This window comes from Pristiophorus japonicus, chromosome 12 (genome assembly GCF_044704955.1).
Source record: "Pristiophorus japonicus isolate sPriJap1 chromosome 12, sPriJap1.hap1, whole genome shotgun sequence".
In the NCBI taxonomy this organism is placed as follows: domain Eukaryota; kingdom Metazoa; phylum Chordata; class Chondrichthyes; family Pristiophoridae; genus Pristiophorus; species Pristiophorus japonicus.
This window is the reverse complement of record NC_091988.1, coordinates 76,753,251-76,773,482: the sequence shown is the minus strand read 5'-3', so window position 1 is coordinate 76,773,482 and position 20,232 is coordinate 76,753,251. Positions and strand designations below refer to the sequence as shown.

At 46.6% G+C, this 20,232-nt stretch overlaps 1 protein-coding gene across 3 annotated transcripts in view; it reads right to left on the bottom strand.

Annotated features, from left to right (window-relative positions):
• Nucleotides 1-20,232, bottom strand: part of tpra1 (transmembrane protein, adipocyte asscociated 1) — a 69,973-nt gene that overhangs the window by 1,884 nt on the left and 47,857 nt on the right. For all 3 annotated transcript variants that reach the window (XM_070895704.1, XM_070895703.1, XM_070895702.1), the window contains 7 exons: nucleotides 17,901-17,987; nucleotides 16,171-16,243; nucleotides 15,557-15,636; nucleotides 12,852-12,962; nucleotides 5,171-5,231; nucleotides 1,374-1,476; nucleotides 488-568 (listed from right to left, as the gene is read on the bottom strand). In XM_070895704.1, the coding sequence (XP_070751805.1) occupies nucleotides 488-568; nucleotides 1,374-1,476; nucleotides 5,171-5,231; nucleotides 12,852-12,962; nucleotides 15,557-15,636; nucleotides 16,171-16,243; nucleotides 17,901-17,987 (596 nt within the window). The remainder of the gene's footprint in view (nucleotides 1-487; nucleotides 569-1,373; nucleotides 1,477-5,170; nucleotides 5,232-12,851; nucleotides 12,963-15,556; nucleotides 15,637-16,170; nucleotides 16,244-17,900; nucleotides 17,988-20,232) is intronic.

Sequence of the window (20,232 nt, the reverse complement as noted above, 5' to 3'; positions counted from 1 at the left end):
CACTCCAGAGACTCGAGCACAAAAAAAGAAATCTAGCCTGACACTCCCACTGCAGAGCTGAGGGAGCGCTGCACTGTTGGAGGTGCTGCCTTTCATATGAGATGTTAAATCGAGGCCATGACTGCCCTCTCAGGTGGATGTAAAAGTCCCATGGCACTATTTCGAAGATTGTCCAGACCAAGATTTATCTCTCAACCATCATTACTAAAATGGAATTATGTGGTCATTATCACATTGCTGTGTGTGGGAGCTGGAGTTGTGCAAATTGGCTGCCTTGTATTCTACATTACAACAGTGACTAGACTTCAAAAAGTACTTAATTGACAGTAAAACGTTTCAAGGACATCCTGAGGTAGTGAAATGGGCTTTCCTTTCAATCATTTGGCGTCTCGGTTCACGACACAGAAACCATAAATGGAAACGATAATTTTACTGTGGAAATGGAACAGAGCTTACTGAGGTAGAGTTACAAGTACTGGTGACTTACCCAAAAAAACCCTTCAGGAATGTAACATACATCAGCGGAGCGAATAGACTGAAATAGAGAAACGTCGTGATATCCACACAGCTGCAACAGGAGGCAAGAGAAGACCATTAGACAAGGTAAAACAGTAAATTCATCCAGAGTACTGTGCACAGTTCTGGATAAGTTATGTCAAAATTGTATCAAACCTTCGTCAGACCGCACTTGGGAGTACCGTGCACAGTTCTGATTTCCAAATTACAAGAAAGGATATAGTGGCACTGGAGAAAGTGCAAAAGATTAACAAGGATGATACCAGAACTGGGCAGTTATAACTATCAGAAAAGATTGAATAGGCTTGGGCTCTTTTCTCCAGAAAAGAGAAGGCTGAGGGGTGACCCGAAGTGACCTGGGATGTTTCACTACCTTAAAGGTGCTATATAAATACAATTTATTGTCGTTGTTGCTGCTGCTGGAAGTGATGGGTAAATCCACTGCCAGCACCACCCCGATAAACCAAGCGAGATGCCTAAATACAATCATGAGAATTAGGAGCTGGAGTAGGCCATACGGCCCCTCGAGCTTGCTCCGCCATTCAATAAGATCATGGCTGCTCTTCAACCTCAACTCCACTTTCCCGCACGATCCCCATATCCCTGATTCGCTTAGAGTCCAAAAATCTATCGATCTCAGCCTTGAATATACTCAACGACTGAGCCTCCACAACCCTTTGGGGTAGAGAATTCTAAATATTCACAACCCTCAGTGAAGAAATTCCTCCTCTCAGTCCGAAATGGCTGACCCCTTATCCTGAGACTGTTCCACTGGTTCTAAACACTCCATTCAGGGGGAAACAACCTGGAATACATGGAAATGTCTCTCGTAGCTCCTGTCCGCAGCTCTCACTTACCACAGACCCGCTGCAATATTAGCACACAGCAGTGCACTGCCAACCCCTTGGATCAGGTTCAACAACGACAAGGTCCCAGCGTACATGTAGAAGCTTTTCTTGGCTGTAGAGGGGTTTGGAAAAGAGAAGAAATAAGTGAAGACACACCTGGGTTCCTTTCAGATAAATGTACACAAGACAACTAAAAAAGGGAGGCGGTTTCACCGGTCACCAACATTGCAGTTAATGCGTGAACACGGTCAGAGTCCGTACTCGGGGCCTGACCAGGTACTGTAGCGATAAAAAGGACCAATTGGAGACAGGAAGGCTCAGAGGAGACGTTAAAACGAGGCCCCATCTGCCCTCTCAAGTGGACGTAAAAGATCCGATGGCACTATTTCGAAGAGCAGGGGAGTTATCCTCGGTGTCCTGGGCCAATATTTATCCCTCAATCAACATTAAAAAAAAAATAGATTACCTGGTCATTGTTACATTGCTGTTTGTGTGAGCTTGCTGTATGCAAGTTGGCTGCCGCGTTTCCTACATTACAATAGTGACTACGCTTCAAAAGTACTTCACTGGTTGTAAATCGCTTTGAGACATCCAGTGGTCGTGAAAGACGCTATATAAATGCAAGTCTTTCTTTCTTTTCCACAACACCTACAGTGGGAATGTATAAATAGCCTATGTCCACTAACGATATAATGCAAGGAGTGCATACCCAGTGTAGCTGTACTCTGTGTGCCGAAGCAAGAAAAAAAGTGCTGTAACCAAAAGCTGACTTTATTGTTGCTCAAGGGAACGACGCACAGTTTTAAAAAATTCAACACCTGCCACTAGGGTTGCCAACTCTGGTTGGACGTATTCCTGGAGATTTCATCACATGACCTCCTGCCTCCAACCATCCCTCCCATTCAACAGCCTTTTTAAATGAAAGTCCTCTGCAATATTTTTATAACAAAACAAAAAAAATGAAAAACACACACTCTTTTTTTTAATGCCCCTCCCCCCTATAATTTATTTTCCCCAGGTCTTTTTGCGTGCCGCAGTATCCCGGAGATTGATCATCAATTCCTGGAGACTCCAGAGCAATCCTGGAGGTTTGGCAACCCCTAACCGACACTGGAATCACGCTCTGCTTCGTTACTTCGGGCCTCGGCGCCCGATTGGCAACTCACCGACCCGACCAGACAGTCACAGCTTTCTCACTCGTAGCTGGCCTGTCCGCTCGCGCTGTGAATGTTCCAGCGCACCATGGAGCAGAGCCTCGCCCCCTTGGTAACCTCTGGGGCAGAGGCAGATAAGTTTTTTCTTTGCCTTACTGGGCCTCTTTTTGGTGCTTTACACCGAGCCTCACACCGCAGACCAGAGCTGAAACCCACAGTCCCATTAACTTGTACAGGTTTTAACATCAGTATCAAACCAGATCACGCAGTGTTAATGCAACCCCAGTCCCTCGGCAACACGAACCTCAACTGCTTCTTAACGACCACTATATCGAAGAAGAGCAAGAGGGAGTTCTCCCCTGTGTCCTGGTCAATATTTATCCCCCAACCAACATTCACTGAAAGAACAGATTATCTGGTAATTTATCACAGGTCGCATCTTTTCTAATTATTTTTTCCCCTCATCTCTCTCCTCAGAGTTCGATTCTGGGACGTCTGCCTGCTCATCTCCAATGTGCTTTTTTTGGGGGGCGTTTTTGCTCTGGTAGCTTCCGTCGGCTAGAGCAAAGATCCGGGCCACATCCAGCCCCATCTTTACTACAACTCTTTTGGGAGGAAACTAAACATTAAATCGCGCCCCCCGATCTGGGGGACACACCAAACATTTTTTTTTTGGTTTTTTTTGGGCACTAAAATCATTTTTTTTTTCCCAAGTGCCCCCTATAAAAGGGGAGGGGAACACTAAAAACACCGGCAATTAAAACAAATTAAACTTTAAAACATAAAATCAAATTAAAATTTGGTTGCCAGGGGTGATGATGCACTCCAGTCCCTCCGGCGCCCACCTCTCACGGAAGGCCGCGAGCGTACCGGTGGACACCGTGTGCTCCATCTCCAAGGACACCCTGGCGCGGATGTACGCGCAGAAGAGAGGCAGGCAGTCAGGCTGAACGACCCCCTCGACCGCCCGCTGCCTGGACCGGCTGATGGCCCCCTTGGCCGTGCCCAGGAGCAGTCCTACGAGGAGGCCCTCGGACCTACCCGCTCCCCTCCGCACAGGGTGCCCAAAGATCAGGAGTGTGGGACTGAAGTGCAGCCAGAATTTCAGGAGCAGCCCCTTTAAATATTGGAACAGGAGCTACAACCTCGTGCATTCAATAAAAACATGGAACACGGATTCTTCCAGACCGCAGAAATTGCAGGCGGCCTGGGAGCCAGTGAACCGACTTAAAAATTTATTGCACGGGACTGCTCCGTGCACCACCCTCCAGGCCAAGTCCCCGATAAATAATGGGAGGACTCCCGCGTAGAGTGCACTCCATCGGGGACCCCCTCCTCCTCCGGACGGCAAGATGGTACGCCATGGCATGTCCGGACAGCAGACGAGGATGGCAAAGTTGAGGGTGCCATCTTTACTACAGTCTATACATTAGTAGTCTCCTGCAGTGAATTAGCAGACTGGTGTGAAGTATGGGATGACTGCAAGATGTCCAGGCAAGCGGAATCGAGTTAGAAACATTTGACCTGCTGCACTGTATGTCTCTCACAGCTTCAGATCATTTCTTCTTTCTCTCTCCTCTCCCCCCACCTCACACCCACCATCCTGCTAAAGCTGTTGACACAGCGTTCCTCCAACTCTAGCCTCTTGCATATCCTCCACTTTCTTTGCTCGGCCATGGGTAGCCTTGCCTTCAGCACTCTAGGTCCCAAACTCTGGAGACTTATGTCCAAGATTTTCCATAATCTCGGTTGACGAGCACAGTAATGAGGGAGCACTGCTCCGTTGGAGTTGCTATCTTTTGGATGAGATTTTAAACTGAGATTTAAATCCCTCGGGTGGATATTAAAGATTGCACGCATGGCACTATTTCAGAAACGAGCAGGGGAGTTCTCCCAGTGTCCTGGCCAACACTTATCCCTCATCCAACATCACAAAAATAGATTATATGGTATCTTATCACATTGCTGATGGTGGGAGCTTGCTGTGCGCAAATTGGCTGCCGCTTTTCCTACATTTCAACAGTGACTATACTTTTTTTATTAAGTATTTCATTAGCTGTAAAGCATTACTTCATTGGCTGTAAAGTGCTTTGGAACATCCAGTGGTCATGAAAGGTGCTATATAAAACACAAGTTCTTTCCTTCTTTCTATTTCCTGGACGCACTGCAGAGAATAGCAGGGCCTTTAGAAGTGCGGAGTTATCAGGCAAAATGTCAAAGGAAAGAAGGATGGAGATTCGGGGTCTCTGCCCCCCTCTCTGCATTGCCAGTGGGGAATTTCCCCATGCAAACGAGAGCAGGACTGACAACGGCCTAATTTTAAACCCTTAGCGACGAGCAGGGGCCCATTTTGGAGAATGGAGTCTAGAAAAGAAAAGGTAGGCCGCAGGCTTTGCGCCCAGGCCCGGCTCAGATTGGCCAGCTCGCCGAGACGCACATGGTGAATGTGGTCCTGAAGGCGATGTACGGGAAGGAGTTGCTGGCCCTGCGTGAAACTGTACCCACCAGCAGGTGTCAGCGCCTTCAGGAGGGCAGCAACAAGGAGGGGGGTGGGGGGGAGAAATTGGAGACAAGAGGAATGAGAGACCTTAACTGCGCTGCGTGTAAATACAGGTTGGTAAAGCAGCAGAAAATGAGCATGAAATAACTCACATGGCAGAGATATTCTCTCCCGCAAAGGGGTTTTTGGGAGAATGACGATCATTGAATAAACCTGGAGGAAAGATGGAACATAATTAGAAGGCATTAAGACAAGACCGGAAAGACAATGCAAACAATGCCTCATCCTTTTGCTAAAAAAAAAACAAATTTTTTCTCCTTCCTGGTCATTGTGTGGGCAGACAGCCCCCTCTGGTACCTCACTCAGTGTTCAACCATGGACTTCAACACTGAATGTCGAAACCCTTCAACCATGAGGGCATCACACCCAGTTCTGTTCTCGCTCGACAGCCAGACAAATATAGTCAGCAGCCGGGTTCAATAGAGCAAAAAGCCTAGCTGATGTTCCCTCCCTCGCTATCCAATCGACCTGCTGGACTTGAGTGAATCACAACCTTCGGCAGCACCTCCAAAACCCGCGACCTCTACCACATAGAACGACAAGGGCAGCAGGCGCTTGGCAACACCACCACCTCCAAGTTCCCCAACAAGTCACACACCATCCTGACGTGGAAATATATCGGCCGTTCCTTCATCGTCGTTGGGTCAAAATCCTGGAACTCCCTCCCTAACAGCACTGTGGGAGCACCTTTACCACACGGACTGCAGCGGCTCAAGGTGACTGCTCACCACCACTTTCTCAAGGGCATTTCGGGATGCGCAATAAATGCTGGGCCATGCTAGCGACGCCCAAATCCCAGGAACGAATATTTTAAAAAAAGCACGAGGACAGGATTGGGCTCCTGGTAAAAAAAAAGTCACAAACATTTTGAAGTTGTTTCTAAAATGAAACACAATCTTGAGATTACCATCAGCAGTTAACCTAATCATGCAGTGGGCATAGATTCACTACAGTCCTTTAAAAAAAGGGTAATTCTCACAATGTGGGTATCGCTTGCATGGCCAGCATTTATTGCCCATTCCTAATTGTTCGGGAGGGAGTTCCATGGTTTTGACCCAGCGATGACAAAGGAATGAGGAGACAGTATGGGCTCCTGGAACCTTGGGGAGCCAGAGAATATCCCAACATTTATCCTGAATTCACCTGTTGCAGGGGATGGGCAGGCTAGCAGGTGAGTCAATTATGCCCGTGGACGCATTGCGTTTGAATGGAGTGAGCTTGTTAAGCCTGGCTTTTTTTCCTCGTCCTTTTTTTGCTGTAACACAATAAAGCTCTTGAACTGCAATGAATGGCAGCCCTGGGGGCACTGCTCGTGTTGAATGGTAGCATTTGCAGAGCGGGTCACGAGCTTGCTGACGCCCAAACACAGGGCAGCTTGCCCTGCATTGGAAAGTTCTGGGTTTGTGCACTAGAATAGTCGCAGCATTCGTCGATGCACTTCGAGGCTGCTCCAAGGTAAATCAATTATCGATGGAAAACTGAGCAGCAGCCAAGAGCTGTCCCGATTCATTAGGGTGAGATTTTAGCCACAAGGCACAAAGCAGGAAGCTTTGTGCCTTTGTACCTTGTGCCTTTGTGCAGAACAAAAGGGGCACTGCCTCATCTGTGTGGTCGGACAAGTCCCGCAACCTCCACCACCCAGAAGGACAAGGGCAGCAGGTGCCACCTCTAAGTCACACACACCAGCCCGACTTGGAAATATATCGGCGTTCCTTCATGGTCGCTGGATCAGAATCCCTCCCTAACAGCACTGTGGGAGCACCTTCACCACACGGACTGCAGCGGTTCAAGGCAGCGGCACGCCACCACCTTCTCATGGGCAATTAGCGATGGGCAATAAATGCCGGCCTTGCCAGCGACGCCCACAACCCGTGAATGAATATATATATTTTTTTTATTAAGGAGCTGTTCAGCTGCCCATCAAACACGAAATGCAATTTATCATCGTGAATTGTTTGTCAAAACATTTCTTGAAGCCAATTTGTCCTTTTTAACATTCCTGAAAGGAGATGGAGGAGGGGATGGGTGGGATTAATATTGCACAGATGCTCATGAAATTCAAATGAAGACTCGTTGGATCTGCTCAAGTAGAGCGCTAATCAGTGGTGGGGGTTCGTAAGAATTAAGTGTTTTTTGATCGAAGAACAACAACTACTTCCATTTATATAGTGCCTTTAAAGTTGTAAAGCTTCCCAAGGTGCTTCAGAAGAGCTTTATCAGACAAAATTTGTGCCTCAAAAGGAACTATTAGGACAGGTTTTACATTTTAAAAAAAGGGGGGGGGGGGGGAGAAAGACGACAAGATGAGAGAGAGAGAGAAAAAGAGAGCAAGGCGGAGAGATTTAGGAAGGGAATTCCAGAGCTTAGGACCTTGGCTGCTGAAGGTATGACAGCCAATGGTGGAGCGATGAAAATTGGGATGTGCAAGAGGCCAGAATTGGAGGAATGTAGAGATCTTGGGGGAATGGGATGTTTTACTACATTAAAGGCGCTATACAAATAAAAGTTGTTGTTAGGCTAGAGGAGGTTGTAGAGATAGGGAGGGACGAGGCCATGGAGGGATTTGAAAACAAGGATGAAAATTTTTAAATCGAGGCGTTGATAGATCGAATCAATCAGAAAGGTACAATAAACTGTGTGCGTGTTACGGGGCGTGTTTGTGACATGCAATCCAGGAAGACATTTTAAATAGCAGTAACAGATCACCTGTGGTACTACTCACAGCAAGTCTCAACAGTTACTGTTTTACAAGGACAGCAAGATTATATCATGTGAAATACAATTATCAGCTAACAAGTGTAGGTGTGTGCCCCTTTAAGGCCACAAGGTCTAAATGCAATGAAGTAAACACGAGATGAATTCATACAAGGGTTAGTTAAGAAACTCCAGATATTCTGGCACCTGTTATTTCGTGTTTCTAGAATGTTTCTTTGTACTTTTTATTCGTGGGACAGAAATTTCGTATCATCTTACAGCATAGGAGGAGGCCATTCGGCCCATTGTGCCTGTGCCGGCTCTTTGAAAGAGCTATCCAATTAGTCCCACTCCCCTGATCTTTCCCCACAGCCCTACAAATTTTTGTGTGTCAAGTATATATCCAATTCAGTTTTGAAAGTTACTATTGAATCTGTTTCTACTGGCCTTTCAGGCAGCGCATTCCAGATCAGAACAACTGGCGACATTAAAAAATAAATCTCCTCATCCCCTCCCCGCTCTGGTTCTTTTGCCAATTATCTTAAATCTGTATCCTCCGGTTACCGACCCACCTGCCAGTGGAAATAGTTTCTCCCGATCTACCCTCAAAATCCTTCATAATTTTGATCACCTCCATTAAATCTCCCTTTAACCTTCTCTGCTCTGAGAAAAACAATCTCAGCTTCTCCAGTCTCTCCAGACAATGACTCGGTGTGTGGGAAAAACAACCGGGCTGAAATTGCTCTCCACCCCGCTTGGGGCAGAAAATTAATATTGTTTGGTGAATTACCGCCCCAATCGATGGGGTGGGGTATAGAGGGAAATTGCTCTCTTTTTTGTGAAAAATCCTAGGGGCCGTGTTTGGGGCGGCAGAGGGGCGGAAGCAAGTCGGGAGCAGGGTGGAAGGCAGGCGGTGTCAGCGCACATCCCTCCCATTCACTTAAAAAGGGGAGGGACGCTGCGAGACCTACTTGGCGCCCACTGGACCACGAGGGAGGGCTTCGGCCAGGCCAGAGGGCCGGCACCCAAGGCGGGGTGCTAGGCTGCTTGTTGGTGGCCCGGCTGAACCCGTGGCTGCCATTGTCAGACCGATTGCAGGGTCGGCTGACAATTAAAATAAAATGGCAGCCATGGCAGTGCACCCTCCCCTTTAAGGGCAGACGCGCCGCCCAGCTACTGGCAGGTTCCCGCCGCGCAAATCTGTCAGGGGCACCGACAAGCGGTGGAACGATTATTTGAGGGCAATGTCGCTTCCGGGCAGGGACAGGCTCTTATAACATCACTATCGTCATTCGCACAGGAGCCGGGGGGGGGGGGGGGGTCAGGTTCTGTGCCTCAAAAGATCGTCGGAGAGTCCGTCCCTTTGAGGCGGTAACTGCTCTCAAAAAGGGGCAATTTCGGCTCCACAGTCTCCTCATCTCCCTTCTGGTCTTTTTGCCAATTATCTTAAATCTGTGACCTCTGGTTAACTGATTAAATTTAAAGTATATGGGGTTTTTTCTTTTTTAAATGAAATATTTTAATACACTACAAGCAGATTGCTGAGAGGGGAGTGATAATGAAATCACTAATATTTACAATCCGTGGATCTGTTATAGACCTCATTGGATATTTTAGCTATTTTACTTGTTGCTAGGAATAAAGAGGATGTTGCTTAACAATTGAATGTAAAATAGCTTAAATGGTAGCGAGAAATTGAAATGAATGTAATTGAAAAGTTATATATTGGAACGGTTATATCATTGCAGAGGTTTAAGAATAAAAGTAATGGGAATTAAAATCAATGTGAAATATCGGAAATAACGTAGTTGTGCAATGTTCATAGATTTGAATATTTTATGCCCGTATAATGTGTATTGATTCAACTGTATGGAGTATTTTCTATATAGATATATGTTTATGAAGTTTTCACATGAGTTTCTGTGCTGGTTGGATGATTATTTTGTGGAATGTCGTATGTGCGTGTGCCAAAGATTAAGTGACAGGCGTGTTGTTTTCAGAGGTTGAGTCACCTTGAAGTTTGTTACTGTAACGTATTTGCTTCATCTGTTCTTAGCTTAAGAATTTATAGAACATATTACTATTAAGAACTAGTTGGTTTATTAGCAAAAGGTTCAACAATCACACTGCACATTACCAGTTCATCCACTAGGCTCACAACCACCTGCCTCATCGTGGATCCCCCAAACCCAACTAGCTGGGGTTTTATTGAGTCTTGTGAACATGACTGGCGAAATCATTCCCAACTCAACGGCTGTACAAACCTGTGAGCATACTCACAGGTGCATACATTACAATTACCCTGGTGTTAAGTTGGATATGTGATAGGGGTGGGTTGGGTGGTGTGATGGAGAGAGAAGAAATATTGAAGGTGGGGGGACGAGCGAGGAGGAGGAGGAGACAATGGGGCAGCGAAGAGTTTAGTCATGAGGACTGAGTGATGGGAAGCAGTGAAATGTTTGGGACGGGACAGAAAAGGCAGGGATTCCAGGGAGCTTGGGGGTGGTGAGTGTGGAAAGGGCGAGGGGGAAGAATGAGGTTTGAGTGGGAAAGAGGGAGACAAGGCATACATAATGAAGAGCGTGGTGTGGGAGAAGGAATGGAGGAAGGCGAAAAAAGGTAGATTTTAAGCACGGGGGAGGGAGCGATTAAGGTTTCAGGTTTGCAGACAGGGCTAAAGCTGAGAGGTTACAACTATCAGGAAAGAGTGAACAGGCTGGGGCTCTTTTCTCTAGAATAGAGAATACCGAAGGGAGACCTGATAGAGGCCTTTAAGATTATGAAAGGGTTCGATAGGGTAGACGTAGAAAAGATGTTTCCACTTATGGGCGTGACCAGGATGAGGGGCCATAAATATAAGATAGTCACTGATAAAATCCAATAGGGAATTCAGGAGAAACTTCTTTACCCAGAGAGTGGTGAGAATGTGGAACTCGCTGCCACAGGGAGCTCAGGCGAATAGTATAGATGCATTCAAGGGGAAGCTCGATAACCACACGAAGGAGCAAGGAATAGAGGGATATGCTGATGGGGTTAGAAGGGTGGGAGGAGGCTCGTGTGGAGCATAAATTCCGGCATGAACCGGTTGGGCTGAATATCCTGTTTCTGTGCTGTAAATACTTTGTAAAGCAAATATAAACATAGGATGGGAGAGTTAAAAATAAACTCACCAGCATAAACACAATGGGCACAAACACAATGGGCCCAAACACAATGGGCCAACGAAGTATTAAAGGGCAGTCAAATAATGCATTAAAGTACATTCTGCACAAGGTAATAAAAAAAGGGACAAACTCTTATTTTCTTTCCCTGGAGAATTTATTTCTTCCTTGTTCCACTATTCCATTGAGGGGGTTTGGGGCTCAGGGTTCAAACAGGTATAGTATTCCAGCTTTACCTTAGCGGGTTTCATCATGGCATAAATTTCCAATTAAATCCACGCTAAAGGATACTTACACTCCAAGGGTACGGTGGTGTCATGGTTATGTTACTGGACTAGTAATCCAGAGCACGGGAGTTCAAATTCCACCATGGACAGTTTGAGAATTTGAGTTTCGGTGTCAGTAAAAGTGACTATCGGATTCTCCCGAGAACCCAGCTGGTTCACCAATGCCCTTTTAGAGAAGGAAATTTGCCCTCTTTACCCACTGTTGCCAATATGTGATTCCAGTCCCACATCACCATGCCTCTTAACTGCCCTCTGAAGTGGCCGAGCAGTTGGACAAGGGCAAATGAGCTCATCAATAAATGCTGGCATTGTCAGCGATGCCCACAACACGAGAATTAAATAAAAAGGATTTTTTTTAAAACCCCATTCCAACCCGCTTCCCCCCCCCGGCATTACATTGAGGTCACATACATGAATATCCCATTCTGTAATTATGGGGCGGGGGACTCGCGAGAGGGAAGATGGGGTAAACCAGGGAAAGCAATTAGATGAAGCTGAGCTTGGATATTGCAAACAATTGCTCCTCGCTGGGCTCACGGTAAGAGTGCCCTTCAAAACTATGAGTCTGCCCTATAGTCTCGGAATTATTTGGGTACCAGAATCAGGGTTTTATGAGGTATTAATGTTTAAAAAACCATTTGTCCTAGGTGTTTCCCTCTGCTTTGATTCTATTTGTTTAGAATATGTTTTGAGGAAGGGGGAAGACTGAGGGAGGTGAAGGCATTTCCACAGGATACAAGATCTTGGGAAAGGGCAACATCGAGTTACATCAAATCTACAACACAGAAACAGGCCGTGCCAGTGTTTATGCTCCACACAAGCCTCCTCCCACCCCATCAACATAACCACCTATTCCTTTCTCCCTCGTGTACTCACGAGGGAGTCAAGGCTTATGGGGAGCGGGCAGGGAAGTGGAGTTGAGGCCAAAATCAGATCAGCCATGATCTTATTGAATGGCGGAGAAGGCTCGAGGGGCCAAATGGCCTACTTCTGCTCCTATTTCTTATGTATGTTCTTATCTAGCTTCCCTTTAAATGCTATTCACCTGAACCACTCCCTGTGGTAGCGAGTTCCATATTCTCACCACTTTCTGGGTAAAGAAGTTTCTCCTGAATTCCTTATTGGATTTATCAGTGACGATCTTGTATTTATGGCCCATAATAAATTTGAATTGGTGCAAGTTCTGGCATAACTGGATTCGAATAGCGCAGTGAGCAGCTTAAGCCTCAGGAAACGTCAGTGCAGAAGTGGTGCAACCTCTACAAAGAATGCAATCTTCATGAAAGCATTGTGGAGCGGGGAACAGCAATGCAGAGATTCTTTGAATTCGATTCCTCTGAATTTTACCCACTCAGGATATCTCCCGGCTTCTGTGCGGTGCCTCTTGCCAGAATCATGAGCAGGCACCGTCTCCCATTCCTACTTGTTGCCGCGTCATGGTGTCTATGAGACACCATGATGCGGCAACAAGTAGGAGTGGGAGACGGTGCGATGTGTCTGGATTGTCAACACTGAGGATTTCAGAAGATGGAGTGTAGGAGCTTTGCGAAAGAGAAGAATCAACACTTGGCAACTTTATTAATGGAAACAGATCCCTTGAAGCAAATATTTAAAAAAATGGAGTTTCTTACCAGAAAGAAGAAGCAAGAGCTGGCAAGCCAGAAATGGCGGCCTCCGTGACCATAAACATTGAAGTCCTCGGGAGACAGATGCGCATCAGGATACAAGATCTCCAAGGTCCCCTAGAAAGACGGACATCGGCAGTGCTGATCAGACAAGCCACAGGAGATTTCCTTCATCCATCCCACCCCGCTCCTCCCCCCGCGCATTACATTTACAACCTTAGAATTAAGACTTTTATTGATTTTGGGAAAAGATGTGGCCACTGAAAATAATCATGTCCAAGGTCAACGTGCCGCGGAGCGCTAGGGCGGGCGGCCACATTCGCACCAATACCAGCTCCACACCTCACCGCCCAGAAGCGAGACAGCTCCGAGTGGTGGCCAGCCTGAGGGAAGGGGTATTGGGAAGAGTCGGGGGGGGGGGGAAAGAGGGGGATTCACAGCGGATTCCTCAGAGGTCACCCAGCTCTGCTGCGCAGCCAATGGAAGCTCTGCCTCAAACATGTACTTCTGGCAGTGTAGACTGAGAGCGGGTGATGCTTGCAGATGTCCCGACCAATATTTATCCCTCGTCCAGGACTTTCCATCTCATCACTGTCTGTGGGATCTTGCCGTGCACACATTTGCCAAGGCATTTGCACGAACAACCACTTCAAAAGTACTTCATTGGATATGAAACACTTTGGGATTTCCCGATGGTGCTATACAAATAAACACTGGGTGCCAGCCGTGGCTCAGTGGTACCTCGCTTGCCCCTGCACTGTCGGAGGTGCCATCTTTCGGATGAGGCGTTAAACAGAAGCCCCATCTGCCCACTCAGGTGAGCGTAAACGATCCCATGAATTTTGAAGAAGAGCAGTGGAGTTATTCCTGGCGTTCTGGCCAATATTTAACCCTCAGCCAGCAACACTAAAACAGATTATCTAGTCAGCTATTTCATTGCTGTTTGCATAATAACAAGAATTAGGGGTAAGAGTAGGCCATACGGCGCCACCCCACCGCCTCCCCCCGCCTCCCCACTCCTGCTCCGTCATTCAATAAGATCATGGCTAATCTTCTACCTCAACTCCACTTTCCCACATCCCTGGATTCCCCTCGAGTCTAAAAATCTATCTTGCTCAGCCTTGAATATACTCAACTACTCAGTATCCACAGCTCTCTGGGGTAGCGAATTCCAAAGGGATCTTGCTTGTGGAAATTGGCTGCTGTGTACATTAGAACAGTGACTGTACTTGATTGGCTGTAAAGCACTTCAGGACATCCGGTGGTCGTGAAAGGCATTATATAAATGCAAGTCTTTCATCAATGCAATTTCGTTCTGCCAATCTACTTGAATGAGACTAACAAGTATGCTGTTCCACACCTTTTCCTGTGGGAGTCTGAAATCACCTTTTCCTCTGGGAGTCTGAAATTCCACTACCCCTCTCCCCCCACCGCCCCAGTCTCCTAGGTCACGCAGCAAAAGGACTCGCAGGACAAGTGTGAGCTTGCTGCCAGCAACAAATGGGTGTGCTGGGTAGGTCAGCAAGGAGGGTGCTGGCTAAATATTACAAATAAATAATGAGTTCAACACAAGCCCAAGGTTAAACAATGTTGTATTTCTACAACAACAGCTTGTATTTATATAGTGCTTTTAACATAGTAAAACATCCCAAGGCGCTTCTCGAACAAATTTTGACACCAAGCCACATAAGGGGATATTAGGACAGGTCAAAACATGGTCAAAGAGGTAGGTTTTAAGAAATATCATGAAGGAGGAGACACAGGACCTAGTCAAAGGAGCACTAGAGTGGAGCAGAATATAACTCCTCCTCAGATCTTCCCAAAATGTTACTAAAGCAAGTTTCACAATCCAGATCCCAATCATACATTAAGCATCCGTGGATGGTATCCAGGGTGCCTCCATTAACAAAACAAAACACTCCTAACCCTGGAAACGTTGTGTATAATATTACTAACGAAGACCTCAGCATGCTAATGTGAAAGATTCTCTGTTGATTATTTTAAAGGCGACACCTCAGGGCTGATTACAAGAGACAGGCAGAGGGCGAGAGACTTTCATTTATACAGCGCGTTCCACTATCTCAGCATGTCCTAAAGCGCTTTACAGCCAATGAAATACTATTGAAATGTGATGATGACCACATCGACTTTCTGTTTTGTTTTGGAGTGATGTTGGTTGAGGGATAAATATTGCCCAGGAGAGCTCCCCAGCTCTTCTTAGAATAGTGCCATGGGATCTTTTATATCTACCTAGGAGGGCAAACTCTGCCCTGTTTTTTTAACCTCGCATTCGAAAGACGGCACCTCCAACAGTGCAGCACCCTCAGTACTGCACTGGGAGTGTCAGCCTGGATTTTGTGCTCGTTATGTAATGATGTGTGTATCATCCCAGTACCTTAAATGTAATGTAAGGGCGCTGTGGTGGGAAACCCTGGTAGTACCTGCAACAGGTGCTATACAAGGCTGACCACCACACCTGAGAGGCACTCTGGAGCTGAACAATAAAGGACGAAGGTCACAGCAGTTAGATTTACACCAGACCGTATGGAGTCAGTGATTTGTGTGCTACATACACCACAGTGCTCAAATCTCTGGAGTGGAATTTGAACCCAAGACCTTCTGACTGCGAGGTGAGAGTACGACCCACTGAGGCAAGGGTGAAAGTGCAAAAACAAGGCATTGCTGTTGTAAACAAGAGCATTCGGACAGACCTGTGTTATCGAATAACCCAGAGCAAGTACTGTAGTTATGGCCAGCACACGCTTGATGCTGGAGTTACTTTCAAGGTGCCCTAAACCCAGGGAGAATGAGAGAAAGACACACATTAATATCAGTTTATAATATATAAAAATCAATGTATCATTTGCTCATGGCAGAAACAACAATAACTTGCATTTATATAGCACCTTTAATGCAGTAAAATGTCCCAAGGAGCGTTATCAAACAACATTTGACACCGAACCACATAAGGAGATATTACGACAGATGACCCAAAGCTTGGTCAAAGAGGTAGGTTTAAAGAATCATCTTAAAGGAGCAAAACGAAGAAGAGAGACGGAGCGGTTTAGGGAGGGAATTCCAGAGCTTAGGACCTCAGCAGCTGAAGGCATGGCCGTCGATTGTGCAGCAATTAAAATTGGGAATTCGCAAGAGGTCAGAATTGGAGGAGATGTTGGAGCATTGTAGCGCTGGAGGAGGTTACAGAGATGGGGAGGGGCGAGGCCATGGAGCGATTTGAAAACAATGACGACAATTTTTTTTTATATCGAGGCTTTGCTCAACCGAGAGCCAATGGCATCAAACATGTATAAACTTTACGACTTACCAAATGCCAGGCCTAATATTACTACGCTCAGCTCAGTCGCCAACAGAAAGAATCGTGAGATCTCCCAAAGAATCTAAAAGAGAAATAGCAAATGCATCAGTCACTAATGGCAATCGCAACACAAACTGGTCAAATTATTTTACTCCATATTTTCAATGAGGTGAGCTGAGCTGTGGAGACTCCACCATTAAAAGAACACATCCATCGAGACTTACACAAAGAATGGTCCCTTGAGCGAGGAAACCAAGTGAAACTGCGACCCAGAGCCTCAGGCGGAGGGGAGAAAACTGAGGATGGGGTGATGGGAATGAGGATTGTTCTTGGAACAGATCTGGGTTGTGGTGGATTAGTCAAGCCCCAGAACTAAATTGCAGCCGGTGTTGGACAGAATCACCACAAACTCTGTTTCCCCAGCCATTGCCTCCGTCCTTCTCCCTGGCCACTGTCTGAGGCTGAACCAGACCGATTGCAACCTTGGCATCCTCTTTCCGGAGCTGAACTTTCGACGCCATCACCAAGACCACCTACTTCCACCGCCGTAACATCGCCCATCTCCGCCCCTGCATCAGCTCATCTGCTGCTGAAACCCTCATTCCATGCCTTCCATTGAAGTTACCTCTAGATTTGACTATTCCAAAGCTCTCCCAGCCCAGCCTCCCATCTTCCACCCTCCAGAAACTTGAATCCTTCCAATACGCTGCTGGCCGTTTACCTAACTTGCGCCAAGTCCCATTATCCAGGGTTTCTACTCCCAATACCATCGAGTGACTCCCTTCCGGGGAAGTGTAGACACATGGACGTAAGGAACAGGATCGAGCTCCGCTGTGAAGCCTTCCATGGCCGGAAAGCCTACCGGCATTTGTTGTCACGGCTGACACAGGTAGAGGGCGCTTGGGGTGGTGCTGAGGCAGAGCGCCACCTGTGGGCTCTAACGAGGATGCCAATGTCTTCAGGGAAAAGAGGGAAGAAATATTGGAGAGGAAAAATCTCAAAATTGGAAGTAAAATGTTATCAATGCTGCACAGAAAGAAAAATAATTTAAATAGCGACTTCCTCCCCTCAGTTTCCTCCCCTCTCCAGACTGAACAGCAACTCCCAGTCTCCTTACAATACTGCCAGAGACCAAATGGAGCTAATGTTTTCTGGACATTTTATAAGGAAGCACCTGGCCTCCTCTCACTCGTATCCCCAGGGTGGACTAACCAAGACCAGGATTCCTGGCTGGGAGCAGCATTTCAAGACTGTAATACACAAGAACATAAGAATTAGGAACAGGAGTGGGCCATTCGGCCCCTCGGGCCTGCTGCGCCATTTAATAATGCTGATCTTCTACCTCAACTCCACTTTACTGCACTGTCCCTATAACCCTTGATTCCCTTACTATCCAAAAATCTGTCTATTTCTATATTAAACATACTCAAAGACTGAGCCACCACAGCCCTCTGGGGTAGAGAATTCGAAAGATTCACCATCCTCTGAATGAAGAAGTTCCTCCTCATCTCAGTTCTAAATAGCCAAACTCTTATGCTGAGACTGTGACCCCTGGTTCTAGACTCCCCAGCCCAGGGAAACATCCTCCCTGCACCTACCCTGTCAAGCCCTGTAGACATTTTGTATGTTTCAATGAGATCACCTCTCATTCTTTACCCAAGACACCAACCCGTCCTGTAAAGAAGTTATATTAATCCAATGAAAAAATTGAAAGCAACAGACAAATATTCTCCACCTACCTTGTCCGTGACCATAGCTACGCTGGATGCACTGACCGTCATGGAAACAATAGCACGTGCGATGCCCACTGTTGCCACGACAAACACCTGCAAAAGAAAAATTCCTCGATTAACCTCACTGCACACAAAATCTCTTTTTCGGGTTACAAGGGTTAAATTATGGAGGACATGTTGCATGAACTAGGCTTGTATTCCCTCGAGCGTAGAAAATTAAGGGTTGATCTAAATGAGGTGTTTTAAGATGAGGAGTATAGGAGTTGATGGGGTAGATAGAAAGAAACTATTTCCTTTGGTCGGGGAATTCAGGACAACAACGTGTATTTATATAGCGCCTTTAACGTAGTGAAATGTCCCAAGGCGCTTCACAGGAGTATTATGCGATAAGAAATTGACACTGAGCCGCACAAGTAGAAATTAGCGCAGGTGACCAAAGCTTGGTCAAAGAGTTAGGTTTTAAGGGCCGTCTTGAAGGAGGAAAGAGAGGTGCAGAGGTTCAGGCAGGGAGTTCTAGAGCTTGGGGCCTCGGCAACAGAAGGCACAGCCACCAATGGTTGAGTGATTATAATCAGGGATGCTCAAGAGGGCAGAATTAGAGGAGCACAGACATCTCGGGGGGGCGGGAGCTGGAGGAAATTATAGTTAGGGAGGGGTGAGGCCAAGGAGGGATTTGAAAATAAGGAAAACAAGGGGGCATAACCTTAAAATTCGAGCTAGGCAAATCAGAGGCGATGTCAGGAATCATTTCTTCACACAAAGAGAGCGAAAATCTGGAACTCTCTCCCCCAAAAAGCTGTTGAGGGTTGCGGGGGGGGGGGGGTGGAGGGGGGCAATTGAAAATGTCAAAACTGAGGTTGATAGATTGTTGTTAGGTAGGGGTTATGGAACCGAGGCAGGTAGATAGAGTACCCCAAAATGAAAGAGATTTACCATGAGGCAACGTCTACGGATTTGATCCCCACCATCCTCCGTATCTCAATGTCTCTGTACCTCATTATTGAGTCGTCGTCGTCGTCGTCGTTTTCTTCTTCTTCCGTATGGAAGTAGCAAAGCAAATCAAACATCAATATCCAAGTTGGAGATCCAGTCCAAAGCTTCTGATGTAACACCATGGATATCTTGAAGGTGGCCTGCAAATTTCCTCTGAGGGCAGTGCTCAATGATGTGCTCCAGGGTCTGATTAGGAGCTCCACAGTCGCATGACGGGGATGCTTTAATCTTCCACCTATGGAGAAGGTGGCAGCACCGACCATGACCAGTTCTGAGACGGTCATAATAGATGCTGCCACCTACTCCATCATTGAGTCATCAATGGAGACCACACCTGTGGAAGAGCAGGGGAGTAAAATTTGGGGGAAAGAATCTAAAGACTTGAAAAAAAAGACTCTCAGATCTTCTCCAATCCCCAAGAAAATGTATTCCAGAAAGCTAGAGCTTTAGGTGCTTTTATGCTACAAAATGCTCGTCTGTCTTGCTATTGGAAGTTAGTAATCGAACCTGACAACTGAATCTGATTTGGCGACAGTGCATGTTTGGGTTGGGGGAAATGCTGCCCAATTCCCCAGCTCTGGTACTGGCTGCCACCCGATGGCGAACAGCGCCAAGGGGAAACCTAAGTAATGGGCAACCAGCGGTCAGAGACTGCTGAAGTGCCACTCTCCTGCAACAGGTGCGACAATGCAAAAGGTGCAATTAGCCACTCCGCAACCTGAGCCCATAATTTCAGCTGACATTCCCAGTGCAGTACGGAAGGAGTGCTGCACTGTCGGAGGTGCCGTCTTTCGGATGAGGTGTTAAACTGAGGCTCTGTTTGCTTGTTCAGGTGGCTGTTACAAGATCCCACGGTACCGTTTGAAGAAGAGCAGGGGAGTTTGTCCCTCATTCCTCTCTCCACCAACACCAACCAAATACCAGGTTAATTGGTAATTTATCTTATTGCTATGTGTGGGACCCCTACATAACAAGTGACTACGCTTCAAAGTAATTAATTGCACAGGAAGTGCTTTGGGACGTACATAGAGATTAAAATCATTCACGGGATGTGGGCGTTACTGGCCAGGCTGGCATTTATTGCCCATCCCTAATTGCCCTTAAGAAGGTGGTGCTGAGCCGCCTTTTTGAACCGCTACAATCTATGTGGTGAAGGTGCTCCCATAGTGCTGTTAAGTTGGGAGTTCCAGGATTTTGACCCACCGACAATGAAGGAACGGCGATATATTTCCAAGTCAGGATGGTGTGTGACTTGGATGGGAATGTGGAGGTGGGAATGGGAATGTGGCAGGCCAAAGAAGAGCATGGAACCAATATCAAAAACAGATCAACCAATCATTCAGCT